This window comes from Schistocerca serialis, chromosome 1 (assembly GCF_023864345.2).
Source record: "Schistocerca serialis cubense isolate TAMUIC-IGC-003099 chromosome 1, iqSchSeri2.2, whole genome shotgun sequence".
NCBI lineage: Eukaryota > Metazoa > Arthropoda > Insecta > Orthoptera > Acrididae > Schistocerca > Schistocerca serialis.
Genome location: NC_064638.1, coordinates 358,263,138 through 358,281,419, shown reverse-complemented (window position 1 = coordinate 358,281,419; position 18,282 = coordinate 358,263,138). Strand labels below are relative to the sequence as shown.

The 18,282-nt window shown below is 37.5% G+C and overlaps 1 protein-coding gene across 2 annotated transcripts in view; it reads right to left on the bottom strand.

The window, feature by feature from the left end:
• Nucleotides 1-18,282, bottom strand: part of LOC126470247 (A-kinase anchor protein 10, mitochondrial) — a 120,982-nt gene that overhangs the window by 80,463 nt on the left and 22,237 nt on the right. For both annotated transcript variants that reach the window (XM_050097962.1, XM_050097970.1), the window contains exon 4: nucleotides 8,004-8,127. In XM_050097962.1, the coding sequence (XP_049953919.1) occupies nucleotides 8,004-8,127 (124 nt within the window). The remainder of the gene's footprint in view (nucleotides 1-8,003; nucleotides 8,128-18,282) is intronic.

Genomic DNA, 18,282 nt, shown 5'->3' with positions numbered 1-18,282 from the left:
CGTCCACATGCGTATCAACAACGTTTCGGTATTAATGTGTGGGCTGGTATTGTGAACGACTTTTTGATTGGGCCATACTTACTACCCACGCGACTCTGTGGCGAAAGCTATCTTATTTTTCTGCAAGAAGTGTTACCAGAACTGCTGCAAGATGTTCCGCTCGCCATTCGTAACCGCATGTGGTTTCAGCACGATGGAGCGCCAGCACACTTCAGCACTGCTGTACGGAATTACCTGAATGCCACGTTTGGTGCTAGATGGATTGGGCGTGGTGGACCAGTCCCTTGGCCACCCCGATCTCCTGATTTCTCTTGCCTCGATTACTTTTTATGGGGACATCTTAAGAGTCTTGTTTATGAGACTCCAGTTGACTCAGATGAGGATCTCGTTGCTCGCATATCTGTAGCTGCTGCAGGTGTGCGTGAAATACCAGGCATCTTTGAACGTGTACGCCAATCGCTGCACCGACGCTGTCAAGCATGTATCGCTCATGGTGGACGCAATTTTGAACACTTACTGTAAACATGACACTTGTCAACAACGATTTCAATAAAATCTTTCGTTTTCCTTTCGGCCGTTATTTCCCCTGTTTACGCCTCACCGCGTCACCTGGGACTATACATTCCTATACAATATATCCTTGTTACAATGTCCTGCACCTACCATTAAAGTTTGTACCATGAATTCGGGACCACCCTGTATACCAATGAGTACTTGCCGTCTTATTTCCTGTAGCCCTACGACATCATAATTAAATTTTAAAATTTTATTGGCTATTTGTTTCATTTTTCCAGGCTGAAGCATTGTCCTCACATTCCATGATGCTACTGTCAGATCCTTCATCCATTTCCTTTACTGGGATCGTGAGACATGTTTTCCATCCAGCTTCCAAGGCTTCTGCTGAATTTTCGTAATTTTTTTCTTTTCTTTTCTTTACAGTATGGGATTATTAGGCCCATGCCCAACCCCCAACCTAGAGGACCAGAATTTGTATTAGGTGTACTTCTCCAAGGAAGCTTTCTTCACTACGCCTCTAGAGCCCTCCCTGTCCTATGTTGTGGAACACACTTTGTCTGGTTCTTCAGTCAAGACCAATCAAGCTTGGGTGACTCTGCCAGTAGCTACGCTGTCGCCGGAATAACTCTCGACTTCAACGAAATACGCAAACCCTCCCGCCCGGCACTGAAGGTGCCTACTATAAGGCGGTGTCCCCTGGGAAGGTATCATCCTTTATTGCATGACTTCTATAATTTTCTGGAACAGTCTAGTTGTAAAATTGTTATTAAATTTACAAGGTCTTCCACAAGATCACAGTTTACATCTCCCAGTGACGTACATCTGTTTGGGCGTCAACTCCGCATTTGTAAACAACCTGACAGATAAAACACTGGGGCAGACTAGGGCTTGAATCTGAACTCTTGCCTTCCATGTCAGTTTCTAATACATGTTCATACTGAAATATTGTTATCAGTTTGAATAATGTTTCATCTGTGGATTTTCCATATTTGGCTATGGTTAACAGTTCTATTTTATAACTCATCTTAATCTACAGCATCCATTAAATATTCCTATCCATAAAGATGAAACATCATTGTACAAAGTTTTTCTCGATCCATTTTAAACTGCATTTCAGATTTAGAATAGGAGTCAAATGTATATACAGGATGGACAAAATAAAACTGACCGAGAAAAGACTTACAATAAGACTGGCGCAGGACTGACCCTTATTAATGAATATCACTGAAGACAGCCAATGCAAACAATGTGTGGCACAGTGCTTGATTGCTCTGTGAGACAAGCATAGCAGCTCTGCCTGTGAGATAGCTGTGATAACATTTTCAATGTTGTGCTGTAGTTCTTCCAGTGTGTGAGTACCAGTTCGAGTACACATTACCCTTCAATGTAGCCCACTGGCCTAAATCACAGGGGGAGAGATCAGGCAATTGAGGCAGTCAGCAGACAGCATTGCCTCTGCGGGCTGTACTCTCCTCACAGAACACATCATGTACTCAGGACAAGGTTGTCAAGGCCACATGTGTTGTTTCTCCATCTTGCTGAAAATATCCATATAGTCATTCATTTTCTGAGAGATGATCCACATACGAATTAAACAATTTCTGGACTTAAAAGTCAGCATTAACAGTTTGGTGAAATAATCACCTTACAATGCAAACACCAGACACTACATTCTAAACATTAATTGTGAGGTTATGCAACAGCTCTTCAGAGTACTGATGGGGATTTTCTAAGGCATAATGGTGCATGTTTTGTGAGTTCATACATACTGAGAGACTGAAACAGACCTCATCCGAAGAAATGAAAACCCAATGACCCAAATGTCTCGATCACTGAGAAACCAGCGGCATAACTCAATGTGTGAAAGTTTGTCTTCATGCTTTAACTCATGCACAACAACAAATTAGTAAACATACAGATGCAGGTACTTTTTTATAATCTTTCAACAAGAGAATCTCTTAATTTCCACCTGAACACATTAATGGCACTGAGATTTCATCAGGCTCTGTTCCCAGCTTTTCTTCATTCAAGCAATGCTTTCTGGTGTCCTATCACTTTTGAGATAGTTACAGTTTTTATTCACTATAGAGCCTGGTTTGCACCATTTGCCACATAGTTTTGAACTGCAGACTTTGCTGGAGGTTTTTATGAGTTGTGCTTTGCTTAACACCTAACAACAGACACAAACCATTTTATTGTGAAAACTATTTTGTGCTGCATTCAAATAATCACTAAACACATCTGCTCATCTCACTCACTCAAATACAATGACACATCGAAATACTCAGTACAGAGCATGAGGGAGACGCACATGTGCCGACAAATGACAGCAACCAATTGGTGCACTGAAATCGTGGTTTCCAGCATTTTCTGAGATGAGCAGTTCTCCTCTCCTTTAAGAGTCAATTCCACGTCATTCTCATAAATACTTTCCAGATCAGCTTCATTTTGCCCATCCCATACAATAACTGGATTAAATGGAATTTAGCAACCGATGTCTTTCCACCGGGTTACATAACAGCTATTTTATGGTATATGCAAAGGCTTCATATGTATAACGACAGCAAGTGAAAGTACATGGGAAAATTTAATAATTACACTTTCTGAATTTCTTTCTTACATTCATGGTACAGGGCAGGAAAACAAAACAAATTTCAAATTTATATCACTATTACAGGTAACTGGTTACACATTCATAAACATGGATGTGTTGATATTGTCTTTTCTGTGTTAAGAAGTGCTCTCTTCTTCTCTTGCTCTTTTATCACAGGCAGTGATGTGCTGTAATGGAAATTACAATGCCATCACAAATTCATCTTTCAATAATACCTGCGAGACCCAGGGCACAATAATAGTTCCTACAGAAGAAACAACAACTGCATGTAATAGCACGTTAATTTTAAATGTGTGACTGCACTGCTGGTCATCTGTACAATATCAAACAAAACCCTTAATGCCAGGAAAATTGTCTGATAGAGGTAGCACACTGACAAAGCCATTAAACATAGATTCAAAATATTTAATTCTGTCAATAGGAGCTTCATCATTTTAACTCGTCAAAATTCATAATCATCATCAACACTGTCATTTTGACATGGCTTCATCATTTTGATTCAGAGATGAAGCAGCAGTCATGTGTCTAGATCTTCCTCAATGCTACTTATTCAACAAAAGCAAAGGACAAGAGTGAAGGCCAAACAAATGTGTGCTTTTTCCACTCCAACAAATAATGTCACCACAATAACACTTAAAACTGCAAATAGTAAATAAATGATGTTGGATTACACCTTCCTAAGTTTTTGGAAAGTCTACAGCCACTGAAGCCAATGGTAAGCTTACGTGCATACTTTTAATTCAAAAACTACTTTAACAGTTGTTTGCAAATGATATGTTCTCATTACTATACCTTTACCAAAAATACACTGTGATCAAAAGTATCCGGACACCACCAAAAACATACGTTTTTCATATTAGGTGCATTATGCTACCACCTACTGCCATGAACTCCGTATCAGCAGCCTCAGTAGTAATTAGCACAGAGCATAATGGGGCACTTCGCGGAACTCGCGGACTTCAAACGTGGTCAGGTGATTGGGTGTCACTTGGGTCATACATCTGTACACCAGATTTCCACACTCCTAAGCATCCCTAGGTCCACTGTTTCCGATGTGATAGTGAAGTGGAAACATGAAAGGACATGTACAGCACAAAAGCGTACAGGCTGACCACGTCTGTTGACTGCAAGAGACTGCCGACAGTTGAAGAGGGTCATAATATGTAATAGGCAGACATATATCCAGACCATCACACAGAAATTCCAAACTGCATCAGGATCCACTGCAAGTACTATGACATTTAACTGGGACGTGAGAAAACTTGGATGTCATTGTCTAGCGGCTGCTCATAAACCACACATCACACCACTAAATGCCAAACAAGGCCTTGCTTGGTGTAAGGAGCGTAAACATAAAATGACTGAACAGTGGAAAAACATGTGGGGTGATGAATCATGGTACACAATGTGGCGAGCCGATGGCAGGGTGTGGGTATGGCAAATGCGAGGCGAACATCATCTGATAGCGTATGTAGTGCCAACAGTAAAATTCGGAGGCGGTGGTGTTATGGTGTGGTTGTGTTTTTCATGGAGGGCGCTTGCACCGGTTATTGTTTTGCATGGCACTGTCACAGTACAGGCCTACATTGAGGTTTTAGGCACCTTCTTGCTTTCCACTGTTGAAGAGCAATTCGGGGATGGTGATTGCATCTTTCAACACGATCAAGCACCTGTTCATAATGGACGGCCTGTGGCAGAGTGGTTACACAACAATAACACTCCTGTAATGGACAGGCCTGCACCAAATCCTGACCCGAATCCTATAGAACACCTTTGGGATGTTTTGGAATGCCAACTTCGTGCCAGGCCTCACCGACTGACATTAACACCTCTCCTCAGTGCAACACTCCGTGGAGAATAGGCTGCCATTCCCCAACAAACCTTCCAGCACCTGATTGAACGTATGCCTGCGAGAGTGGAAGCTGTCATCAAAGCTAAGGGTGAGCCCACCATATTGAATTCCAGCATTACAGATGGAGGTCACCATGAACTTGTAAGTCATTTTCAGCCAGCTGTCCAAATACTTTTGATCACATACTGTATAACTAGAGACTTACTTTCTGGAGGACAGTCACTATTCCACCAATTCTGTTACTAAGACAAAAGAATCAGCATGTTACAACTCTGCCGGGTGAATTTCTTCCTTTGGATAACATCAAGTATAAATACCAACAGGGACATCAAATTTTAAGAAAATAATGCTACTTTCTTTTTTCTAAAAATTCACCACTACATATGCTAAAATATATTATGCACATGTGCGTAATCTCGAGCCACTTTAAGAGTATTTGATAACGTGCCACCAAGAAAAATCTGATTAGCACCTTTGCAGATACATTGCCATTTGAAGTGAAAAAGTACACACTCTTTGTTTTATCTTCACTCCTGTTCTTTGCTTATTTTGAATCAGCAATATTGCACATCTCCAGACACACACATTTACTTCATCTCTGAATCAACACAGTGGAGCCATTTCACGAGACAAATTAGTGAGTATCAATCAGTAATAAAACAATTATCTGTTGACAGAATTCAGTATCGTCTCCCTGGGTTTCACAATGTTACCCATGGCTGAAAATTTTCCATACGTAAAGAGTGTTGTTTAATATTTTTCCCGTAAAAAACAACCCAATCACAACATTACGCCCATTGTAGTGCTACATGCTGCAATTGTTCTCTTACCTCTTCTCCAGCAGCAGCTGTTACATCCCTAGATTTTCTTTTCTACAAGAAGTACTTTCCCGACTAAATTCATAGACCAGTAAAAAAGTATGGTAGGCAAAGAATGTCCAAATTCACATGAAATCAAGGAAATGAATTGTTTCGAATTTACTTTGAAATCATTAGCTAAATGTTTCACTTCAAACTCCACAGTTGAAAGTACCTAAACACCACATGGAAAATGATAACGTGGGTTTTATAAAAATTTCTCATTGTCACCCACTGCTGGAGACTGCAATAGTAGCTTAGATTAGATGTTATCATTCATTTTTCTTGGAAAGACAATATTACATTATAAAACACCTGCAAAACTAATGGGTGATCTCACTTAAAAGTTCCACGCTATTAGGCCATGGTCGATGTATAGAACTTTCTCCTAACACTTCCCCTCCGACTGCAGGAGACATCTTTAGAGGTAAAATGGCGGACTGCAGTTTGTCATTTTACCCCTGAAGATGCTTCCTGCAGTCGGAGAGGAAACGTTAGGAGAAAGTTTTATGTATCGACCACTGCTTAATAGCCCAGAACTTTTAAGTGGCGTCAGTGCCAGCCATCAAAACTTACAATGTCTGATTATGGAGTGATACCTCATTCAAACAGAATGTGTACAACCTACAGATGCTGAGCAGATGGAAAGTCACTTTGAAGCCTGGTTTAAGAAAGACAGAATTTGTAGGAAAGTCTTCTGAAGTAACAATCAGCTAATGGCCAAGACAAACTCTGGATTATAAGACATTATCTATCCCTTTGCCATAATGAAAGAAACATCATCTTAAAGTTCCTAAACTAGAGATTCAACTGTGCTTCTTAAGTTGTGTGTGTGTGTTTGTGTATGTGTGTGGTGTGGAATACATTTACTACATTGCTGCTGATGCCTAAGTATTTGAGACTCAGAAGATTGTTTGCCCCTGCTATTGCATGATATAGTGGAGAATCCTCACATATATTTTATGACATGGTGTATTTTGAAGCTGCTTCTTTCTTACAGTGTACTCAGGTACCAAATCAATAATGTCTACAGCCAAGTTCTAAAGGTACATTCTAGCATGTGAAGTGTGTTTTCATAATGCTGTGTTCGATTTGGATGAGATTTCTTGAGCCTTCTGGCTGCAAAATCATTAAAGTCTGTAGGTGGTGCAGCTACTTATAATGACATACTGCACAAACATCCAGTCAGATCTTGATAAGACTTCAAAGAGGTTCCAAGTCTGGCAACTTGCTTTAAATGCCCAGAGGTATAAAACTGTGCACTTCACAAAATGCACAGAAGCTAGTATAGCATGACTACAGTTTCAATTCACACAAATACCTGGGTCTAAACAATTTTTGGGGATATGAAATGGAATGATCACACAGTCTCAGTAACAGGTACAAGAGATGGAAAACTTCAGGTTATTGGTAGGATACTGTCAGTCTACAAAGCCGACAATTCACAAAATATGTGTACATCCCAGCCTAAAATATAGTTCATGTGTACAGTACCCATATGAAACAGGGCTAACATATGCATAGCATATGCAAAGTAGGGCAGCACAAACGGCATCAAGTTAGTTTGAGTCACAGGAGTAAAATCACTGTTATGCTGAAAAACCTGAACAGGCACTCTCTTGAAGCAGATGTTAATTATCCCAAACGATTCTGTTTACAGTGTATCAAGAACCAGTATTAAGTGAAGAATTTGGGAATATTCTACAGTCCCTACATATATCACAAAGATAAAATTAAAATAATTACAGGATTCCAAGAGGCATTTCAACAGCTGTTCTTCCTGTCCTGCATAAGTGGAAAGAATACAAAGAAACCCTAATGTGTGGTACAATGGGATTTATCTTCCAACATGCACTCGATCAGCAGTGGGGCCAAGATATCAAACTTAAGGACTACCAATGGAAAGTGAGGGTAAAAAACTTTTACCAACACTAACTCTGCTGCAAAATCTTAGGGCCCTGTGCAAGTAATTCCAAAAGTTACAAAGAGATAAGCTTAACACAATACCCGACGGACTGAGAGGAAGAAAATTTTGCACTGAAATTTGTAATTATGTAACATATGTATTACAGTCTCTCAAATGTCCAGTGATGCAACTGCAGACAAAGTAAATTAAGAATGAAAATGTAAATCATAAGTAAAATTCTTAATTGAATCCACTTACCTCAGTGAAATAAAACAGCGCATTATCATTGTACAGAATATCAGTAAGTAAAACATTTCCACTTGTCAGAACATCTATCTGATGCTTGCAATGATAATCGCTTCGCAAAAAATCATTGAAGAAGCTGAAACCAAATTTATTTCAAAATAAAATGATTCAAATTTTCAGTGATATAAAACATTGGCAAGAACTGTGAAACTGCAAACATTAGAAGATGGTGAGAGGTTGGTTGGTTGGTTGGTTTGGGGAAGGAGACCAGACAGCGTGGTCATCGATGGTGAGAGGTTGAGGTAGTGTTAACATTGTGTGTATCTATATTTCTGGGTGACTACACTCTCTTAATACCTTTGGACAGATGGATAAAGAAAGAGGATGGTCTAAATGGAACTGGAATATGGAAGTTCACAAAATTAAGGAATCTCAAGGCCTGCAAGTGGGAGACTGGGAAGACTGTCAAGACTGGGTACCCAGTAAGAGATGGCAGCAGCAATAACAAATTTGGCTGTAGTGGTGGTGGTGGTGGCGGCAATAACATAAAAAAACATTAAACGTAAAAAAATAAGGCTCAAAAGTGAAAATGAAGATAATACTAGAACCAAAAATTGCTCAAGCAATATTTACAAACAAGATACGGAGCAGACAGTAAGTCCATAGCCTACTACATCACTAGCTTTTTCTTGAAAATAAATGGGTAATCATAAGAAATAAGAAAGAAATTTCGAAAAAATTATGGTTTGTGGCAAATATGAGTAATGTTTTACTACACACACACACACACACACACACACACACACACACACACACACACAGGAGAGGGGGAAGGTCCTCTTCATTTGTTTCACTACTAGCCTACAGCCACTTGTTTTAATTTTCAGTTATCAGTGTGTAGTCACAGAAATTTTGCATTTATTTATACAGTTTGATAGCTCTTGCTCCTGATACAAGTAGCGGAAAAATCAATATTATGAATACAAATGGAGAAATCACCAAAATACAATTGTGATTGAACAATACATTAAAAATGTCCATTCATTCACTTCATTCATTGCACTCTGCAAACCCCATCATAAAGATAGCCTTCAGGGATGTGGATGAAGTTAAGGTGTACATGGCATATTTGTCAGAAATAATTAGCATCAAAGATTTAGGTACATCTGTGAATGATTTCTAAAATTATACCAAATCTTCTGAAAAATCTGAGCATAAAAAAAGCAAAGTATAAAAAATTCATCCACAAGAGCTCCAAATTTCAGTGCAATTTATATTAGGCCCTATTACAATCATTTAATCCAGCTCTCCTGTTATGAAACAGTAACAGAAACATGTTGTCGCAAGCCCAAACTGGCTAATGTAGAGTACTGTAACTAACAACTAGAATTAAGAATTACTTTATTTACATTTGCAAAGCATTGCCTATCAATACAGAGCTGGTCTACACAACAAACATAAAGTGTGTAAAAAATATTGAATGTAGCTCCTTGAGGATAAAATCAAGCATTACCAGGAAGAAGTGTCTATATGCTGCAAAACATGACTACGAAGAATGAGGAAATGGGTCCTAAATAACATCTCTAAGGATTAAGGAAACCAGTCTGCACCGATCCCATTATTGAAATTAGATGAGCATGTCGTGCAGCTCATAGTAGCCAAGTCTGCTACTCTCTGGACTAAATATGTTTCACGAAGATTAACTACGGTCACTACTGACATGTGACTAGAAAGTCAACTAGTCATATTGGCACCAACTAGGAGCACTCAGATCTGGGCTGAGACTACTGTAAACAAAGCTTTGCTGAGGTTTAGCTTTCCTCATGTGTCCTCTCAAACTTGTCAAGGCCTGGTAAGTGCAGTGTACTGTGGGTAGGAATGTCAGATCCCCTACAACCACAAAGAAAATTCTGGAAAGTCTGAGTGAAAGCATATTAAAAAAAGGGAAATTAGGGTTTAATGTTCTGTCATGGAAGAGATAAAGCACAAGCTTGAATGAGAAAGGTGGGGGAAGGAAACAGGCCATGTTGTTTTCAAAAGAACCAAACCCAAATTTACCTCAGGCCATTTAAGGAAACCACAGAACACCTATATCTGGGCGGCCAGATGGAAATCTAACTCACTGTCCTCCTGAATGTGAGATAAGTGTCTTACCACTGCTCCATCTCACTTGCTTGCAGAAATTTAGGTAGTGGCTTCAGGATGTAGAGCACAACCAGCTGCATTGACACTTGGCTATGTCTGAGACACCACATACCTTAACATTCCAACAGCTTTAACTGCCTTTTATTTTGAGACAATGAACTGCAAAATTTTAGGATTCAACAATAGTTTAGAGCAGATGGAAGAGAAACTAAATAAAATCAAAGAGGATATAGTAAGATTATCAGAAGTAAGGCAAAAAATTACGATTAAACTGAATTAGAACACATGTTTTAATATGGAGGGACAGAAATAAATCAAATGTAACTTTACAGTCATCAAGATAACAAAAAGCAATATCACCATTACTGAAAAATGTTGGGCATAACAGCAAGACTTGATTCCAAAGTCAACAAAATAAATTCTACTTAAATCATCCAAATCTACACACCACTGTGATTGTATTCTGACAAGGAGGTATAAGGCCTCAACAATGAGTTACAAAAATAGTTAAATGTGGTCTCACAGGTTTTCTCACCATGACTGATTAATAGAGTGTTTCCGCCAAGTTGTTTCCTTTTTATGCACAATATTTCAACTATTGACCCAGCTCTCTTCTTCAGTCCTGTAAGTTTTGCTATTATGTGTACTCACTGCCTGGGTCCTAACCTGATGAAACTACTATAGGTCCCATGTAACTATTTGTAGCTGAGTCTGATTCCCAATGCCCACAACACCCTTTGATGCTCTTTTAGTTTTTCATAGCTCACTCTGAAGTTCCATGGAATGCATATTCTCTCAGTGTTTTCCGACTCTGGTGGACGTTATGGCCAATGAGATTTTAATTGTGTTCTTGACCCCAAACATTATTTCAATTGAAATTGCGATTCGTGTTTATTAGGCTTTTGACATCTTTATTTCGACAGACTCCTTAATTATGTTGTCCCAAAAATGTGGTGTTTGCATCTCTACACTGGTCTCATTTCACTACATTTCACAATTATATTCAAGGCGATGCTCAGCGACAGCTGACCTACTTGGCTATTTTAGTCAGGTATGTCACACGCATTATTTGCATCTCTCCTCAACTGGCCCGATAGTCGGCCCAATGTGAGACAGACCGCATTCACATGGAATGCGACATACATTTGGCTTTCAGAGGCTTAGATTGTCTTTAAGACAAGAATCCTTTTTATCTTAGTTGAAGGAGTGAAATACACTGGATGCCATATTTTGGTACGAGTCTAACAATCTCTCTGGATATCGGGCCAACACAACGTAGGTAAGCAATTTTTGGCTTCTCTCCTTCAGTCTCAACCCCTTGATTTTGACTTTATTGACCATTCAATTTGATGATTTGAATACCTGTTCCTTCAGAACACTATTCATAAGTGTTGTAATTGTTTGGTGATGCTCTCCTTGTCTGCAAGTGTTCAAGCTCAATCGACCAAAATCCTTAGCACAAAATTTTTTTGTAATGGATGGTGATGTCTCGGGGCATGGAGATAGTGTGGTAGGTTTCTGATATATACTATGATCTAGGAGCCCATCCATTCTTCTCTTAACCAACAAACCGAGGAAAGGTAAATGGCCCTTTTTTTAAAGTTCTATCATGAATTTTATATTACAATTGATAGAGTTTAAATGTTCCAGGAACTCTTGAAGATTTTCTGGTCCACATCACCACATATTGATAGAAAAACATTGGTTCCAAGTTGGCAAATTTTAGTGCATTTGCTTCAAACCATCGGTTTGTTTCTAATATTTTCTGATGAATAGGAAATAAGTACATTTCAGAAAGTGCCTACAAATTTAGAACACATTGAGTCTGGCACTCAATTTATTAAAGTCTCCTCAAGCGTGACAGCCATCAGAGTTGGAAAATGTTGAGAGAATTTACATTTCACAGGATACCAGGGTGAGCTCTGAGAAACAAAAGGGCATCAAAGGTGTAGTGGGGGCCAGGAACTGAACCTGGCTATAAACAGCTGTGAGAGACTAACAACAGTTCACAGTCAGGTTTGAGTCCAGGCAGCAAGTATGTGTAACAGCAAAATTCGCAGCACTTTAAGATCGCCGAGTTGGTCGTCAAAATATTATGCATAAAATGGAGACAACAACTTTAAGTACGTTATTTAGCTGTTAAATGACCACAAATCACAATACAAAAGAATATTGGAGGTTTTTAATGCAAAAGTACAACAAAAACTCAAGAATGATTCTCCAGTTGGGAAATTTGGATACAACACCAGAAATGAGAAGAGATCACGATTTGACACAGATATTATATTAGTAGAACTTGTCAAGGATAACATGTTGGCACTCAATACATTCTACTTGAAAAAAAAGTGAATAAAGACTTACAAAGGTCCACTTTGAGTCACAAATTAACCTATCAAACAATAAAGACAATGCAGAGGCAACAGCCACAAACTTTTTATAAACTGCAAATGGTCATAGACTTGAAACTTCCTGGCAGATTAAAACTGTGTGCCAAACCGAGACTCTAACTCGGGACCTTTGCCTTTCACTGGCAAGTTTGGAAGGTAGGAGACAAGGTACTGGCAGAATTGAAGCTGTGAGGACGGGTCGTGAGTCATGCTTGGGTAGCTCAGCTGGTAGACCACTTGGCCGTGAAAGGCAAAGGTCCAGAGTTCGAGTCTCAGTCTGGCACGCAGTTTTAATTTGCCAGGAAGTTTCATATCCTTGCACACTCCGCTGCAGAATGAGAATCCCATTCTGATTCACAGACTTGTAAATACAAACTACAATTAGACACAGAGCTGGGAGGAAAAGGACTCGTATGGCAGAGATTTGGAAATTTATATGCTAAGAATGTATTTAGTAATAGAGATATACACAACATTAAGTAAAGCAAGACGTTCAGAATTTAAAAAAGTGAGTGTTATAGAGGCATCGATGAAAGGGGCAGTTGTGTAACAAAGGTATTTATGCCAACAAGAAATATGGTGCAAGTACAAGGAAAATAAAATGAAAGGGCAATAAAATCTGAAATAGAAGTAGACCATTACCAAAATGAAGGCCAGAGCTTTAAACAATTACACAGAAAACACAATAAAATACAAGTATATTGGATTATGCAGAACTATTTGGAAATGGCTTTGAAAGGATGTGAGAAGACAATGAAAATTTGGAATAAGAAGTAACTGAAAACAATAAGTGTATGAAGAAAACAAAGAAAGAAACACTTTCTTCACATTTTTTAATTGTTCAACAAATGAATCAGAAATACAGATACACAATAATGAAAATAATGACATTTCAGAAGGAATGGCAGATAAGGTGTGTATCGCAGTTTCAGATATGGAGAAAGGAATGGCACCTGGTGATGGCGTTTATAATAGAAATGATTACAGCTGGAGGAAAAATAATACAAAATGTGCCTGTAAAATTAGTTAAGGAATCCTGCAGAAGACAATTCCCCAAAGCTGGAACAATGCTGTAATTTTCTACTTTACAGCCAAGAAGACATCTCAATTAGATAAAAAGAACAAGTTGCCATCAATAATGGAACTAGCATGATGGATGACTTGGAAGTCTTTGACGATCTTGGAAAACAGCAAAGAGACAAAATACTGGCCATTATTTACCCTTCTGCAGGCGAAATTGTAAGTGCTGTCAACAGACACAAATAAAAGTACAAACTATCCTAATTTCCAGAACTGCTAGTTCCAAAAATAGCGTAGGCTATTTGTACCTTTGTATGTACCTATGTATATTGTTGTAACATGACAGTTCTAAAAGTCTGGCTTTTTTTTGTGTAATTTTTATACTTGTGTTGGCAGTGCTTAGAATAATGCCTCCTGAAAGTAAGTACTGGTCAGCCATTCTGTCCCCTCTTAATTTTATAGTCCTCTCAAGTGAATTTTCCTCTACATAAAATTATAAACTGGAGCAATGAGTACAAATCATAGGACTGAGTAAGTATTTGACACATTTTAAACAAAATCTGGATTAACAGCTTTTGAGAAATAAGGCACTGATTTAAATTACGATAGTATACCGAAGAATATGTGTACATAATTGTCAAAGCTTTCACTGGACTTCATCTGGCTTGTGGTAAATGTGTACCACCTAAACTGTCCTCAGCAGAGACAGTTTTCTCATCCTTATTCTTGGAAACTGAAGAAGGGATGTTTGTTAATAAAGCATATATGAATTACTCTTGTTCTGATAATGATGCTGTACACTCTGCCTCTAGTACAGTAAAATTAAACTGTACACGAAAGAACTCAATGGAAAAGTTTGAATGTAAACCTGGCAATTAATTAATAATGTACAATAGCACACTGAGATTAAAATAGAACTAAGTTACAATCAAGTCACAGAATTTTTGAGTTTCGGGCAATTGAAGGTTACAACTGATTGGACAGAAAAAGAAATGAAGAGAAGAGGAGAAACGGAATGGAGAACTTTTAAACTAAACACAATTTTTAAAATTAAGCTTCTGATTTGGGTGAAATGAAGATTTTAAAAAACAAGTTTTGCCTTACAGTACTGAGACTTGGATTTTTAAAGTACAAAACATTCAAAACCTGAGGGTCTTTAATTTTAGTATGCAATGGAAGATGCCTGCTGGGAATTACTAGAAGAGACAGAAAAACTACAAAATGGATTAGAGCTGAGAGAGGAATGCAAGAAAAAGGACACACATGTAACCAGGCAAATGGATGATACGACAGATCAAGAAAGTCATTTATTGGTCAAACAACTGAAGATTCCGTTGAGAACCTACTGAAAGATGCGTAGATGATATTAGGATATGTGTGGGAGTGCATGGATATATATAACTCAAGATTTTAACACATAGGAAAGTCTATAGGAGACCTGAATCCAGCCGTGAGTGTCAAATGGCTGCTGGTGATAATAATAACGACCAATACAATTGCAAGAAAAGGAAAAAGTACAAGAAAGCTAATGTTTCTAATATGAGCTATGAAGAATAAGAAATAATGTCATAATGTAACAGTTATAACAACAGAAAGTAATGGAAGCTATTAATGGGTTCAGAAGCTAGCTGTGACAAGGATATGGGAGGAAGGAGGTGAAATAGGATGTATATCATTAATATATATCATTATACAGAACTAACACACACAATATCACTATTAACAAATCAGATAATTTTTTTAAATACATGTTTGGACTAGCTTTAGTTTAGCACAGAGTGGTAAATGAAGATTTAAATTATTACCTCACATTTTAAACTATGATCATGGCCACTTCAAAATGATCATCACAAATTCTAAACTGAACAATGTTAGTGTGTCAGCAAGTTTGTTATTACACAAAAAGAAACAGTTAAGATACATTCAACAATTACGCACAGATTTAAATTGGAAATGCCACAAGTAATTAATAACAACATATTTTTAAAAAAAATTCAGAAGTGTTATTCAAGTTGAAGAAACATGAAGGAATACTGGATGGAACCACATTCCATTCATCACATTTATTCTAGAAGCAATTAAATGAGGGAGTGGAAAATGTGTCAGCAACCACTGAAAATGTAAAAGAAACAAACAATTCCTGACATTGTTTTGCTGCCCTCTTCTAAATACTTAAAATTTAGAACAAATCTGAACTAACACAGCTTTTCTCATTGACAAATGCTAGAAGTAGAACTCTTGAAGAAACAGAACTACAAATGTGTCTTCTCATTCAATAATTTGGAGTACTTATTTATATAAACCATGTTCTTTATTTGATATATAGAAAAAGGAACAGCTAAAAATGGAATCTGTGTAAATATTTCATATTGTCATAAATTGCAAAATAACATAAATTTCTAATATACAACATGGACATTCATTCTAAATCCACATTTAGACTTTCATACTTACTGCACATGGATATAATGGTCCACTCAATGACCATAGCAACAATGGGGCAAACAGTTGCCATTCTGCACTTATAATTTTCAAATACACAATTTATATCAATGCACGTATTATTATACATCCACAAAATGAATAAAACTTTAAAAGGTTATGTGGTTTTAAAGAGAGTAGGGAGAAAAGTTGCTATCTTCAACAGACAACTAGGAACCATAAACAAAAGTAAACTCCACTGCAGGCTGTTTGAAGGTTGCACTTCTGAAGGCAATGTTACAGGCAGAACTCTGCTGTGAAAGATAATTAGTTTACAAACACGTGGTGCACACATCTACTGCTTGTTCAAGAGTTCATAACAACTGACATGCTTATTTTTGACCATTGGTTATTTATCTCAAAACACTCAGTTCAGAATCCTCTATTATCTACACACATTTGGTCCTAATGGTTTGGAACATCCTGTATATATTAGCTGTGAACATGGAAGATTTCAGGTCTCTTGGGTAGAAGCATTCCCTTTTGGGAAGAATGCACAAAATATTAAACTAACTCCACTTAAGTCCTTGGATAGTGCTTGCAGATAGGATGTTACCAAGCAGAAACAATAAGTGTTGAGAAAAGATATTGTGTAATAAAATGCATAAAATGATGTCAAGGAATGTCAGTGATAACAATAGGCATCAATCCTTCAACATTTTATCTCTCTCATCATCAAATTAAAAAGCTGCATGAACCAGTCCATAAGGACACAACCTCAGTCACAAAATTAGAAAAACATGAGTTTTTGTCAGGATAATACTGCTTCGGGCTAACCTGATTTGGTATTGGGTCATTCCGTGTCAGGTGGCCTAGATTTAAAGAAGATCCCTTCTCGATCCTCTCCAATTTTTATGAAGTTTTTGCATGATGTACGTACACACGCTTTACATAAAGCCACACCACATTCCAGCTCGATAGCAATGCTTTTGTAAAGGCTAGTTTTTCCATATCATTAGAGATATGATGTAACAAACACGTTTGCTTTACTGTTGCTTGTGATTTAAGAGGACCCCCATGCTGAAACTTTGTGATTCTGCTCAATGTTTGGAGGAACAACAACCTAGTTGCTGAAGAAGTGCTCAGTGTACAGCAGATTTATCACAATTTGCTGTCAAAGTGGCACATAAAATATGTCATAACAAATTTGGATCATGCTTTGGCAACTTGTATCTTATGATAGGTCCAGCTGTTACCCACGGCTACATTTGCATATCAGTATTTTTGTTATGACAAGTGATAGTAAGAAAGAAAGAAAGAAAGAAAGAAAGTAAACAAGCTATTGTACATGCAATAGTGTCAGCTACTCCCACATGTCTGCCTGTTTGGATAAGTGTAGCATGCTGGTGCATCTATGCATCGTGCTATTGAAGTAGCTGTACATTATACAGTATGTACATTACGCAACAAATTGAATAATTTTTTTTAACATGGTCTATGTTCAATGATGTAAATAATGTATTCCATCCCTACTTCAGGCTTTTAAGTGTTGACTTTTCCTTTTTTTTTACTTTCTAAAGTAGCTTACATTTCTGCTCAGGGTTCACGCTATCTCCGTACTAAATTTGATCGGAATTAATTCGGCAGTTTAATCAGGAACACGTAACAGAGTTACTTTCATATATATTATATTAAGTACAGAAATCCGGATTTCAAACATTGAGGATTGTATAAGCATTGTATTCCTTATGCTGAATCACATTATGTAGAACATATCAATCAATAAAAGCATATTCAAAAACATGATAAATTTCAAAAGTCAAATAATAAATAGATTTTTCAAAGAGTAAATATATGTCCCTAATTCGTTTAATATTCTATAAATCAATAACTATATTTTACTACCCACTTTCCAAAGTAGCATATTTTCTTCCTTGGCTTTCAAGCAATCTCCATACAAAATTTCGACAAAATTGGTTCATCAGTTTCATTATGAAAAGGTAACGGACAAACACAATTTTGCATTTATAAAACTTCAAATTATGATACTACCTTTTTCAATTATCCACTTTTGATTAAATAAAACCTACATGTTGCCCCAAGCTATGCTCTCATTACCTGTGAAAATTCTGTGAAAATCTTTCTAGAAGTTTTGGAGATTAGAACTTTTGGACAGACACGATGCTTTTAGACAAAATTTTGAATTTCCATTTTTTAAAGCATAATTTTGATGAAATAAAGCCTATATATTGCCCCCAGCTAAGCTCATGTTACCTGTGAGAGCCCCATGATAATTTGTTCAGTAATTCTGTAAATGA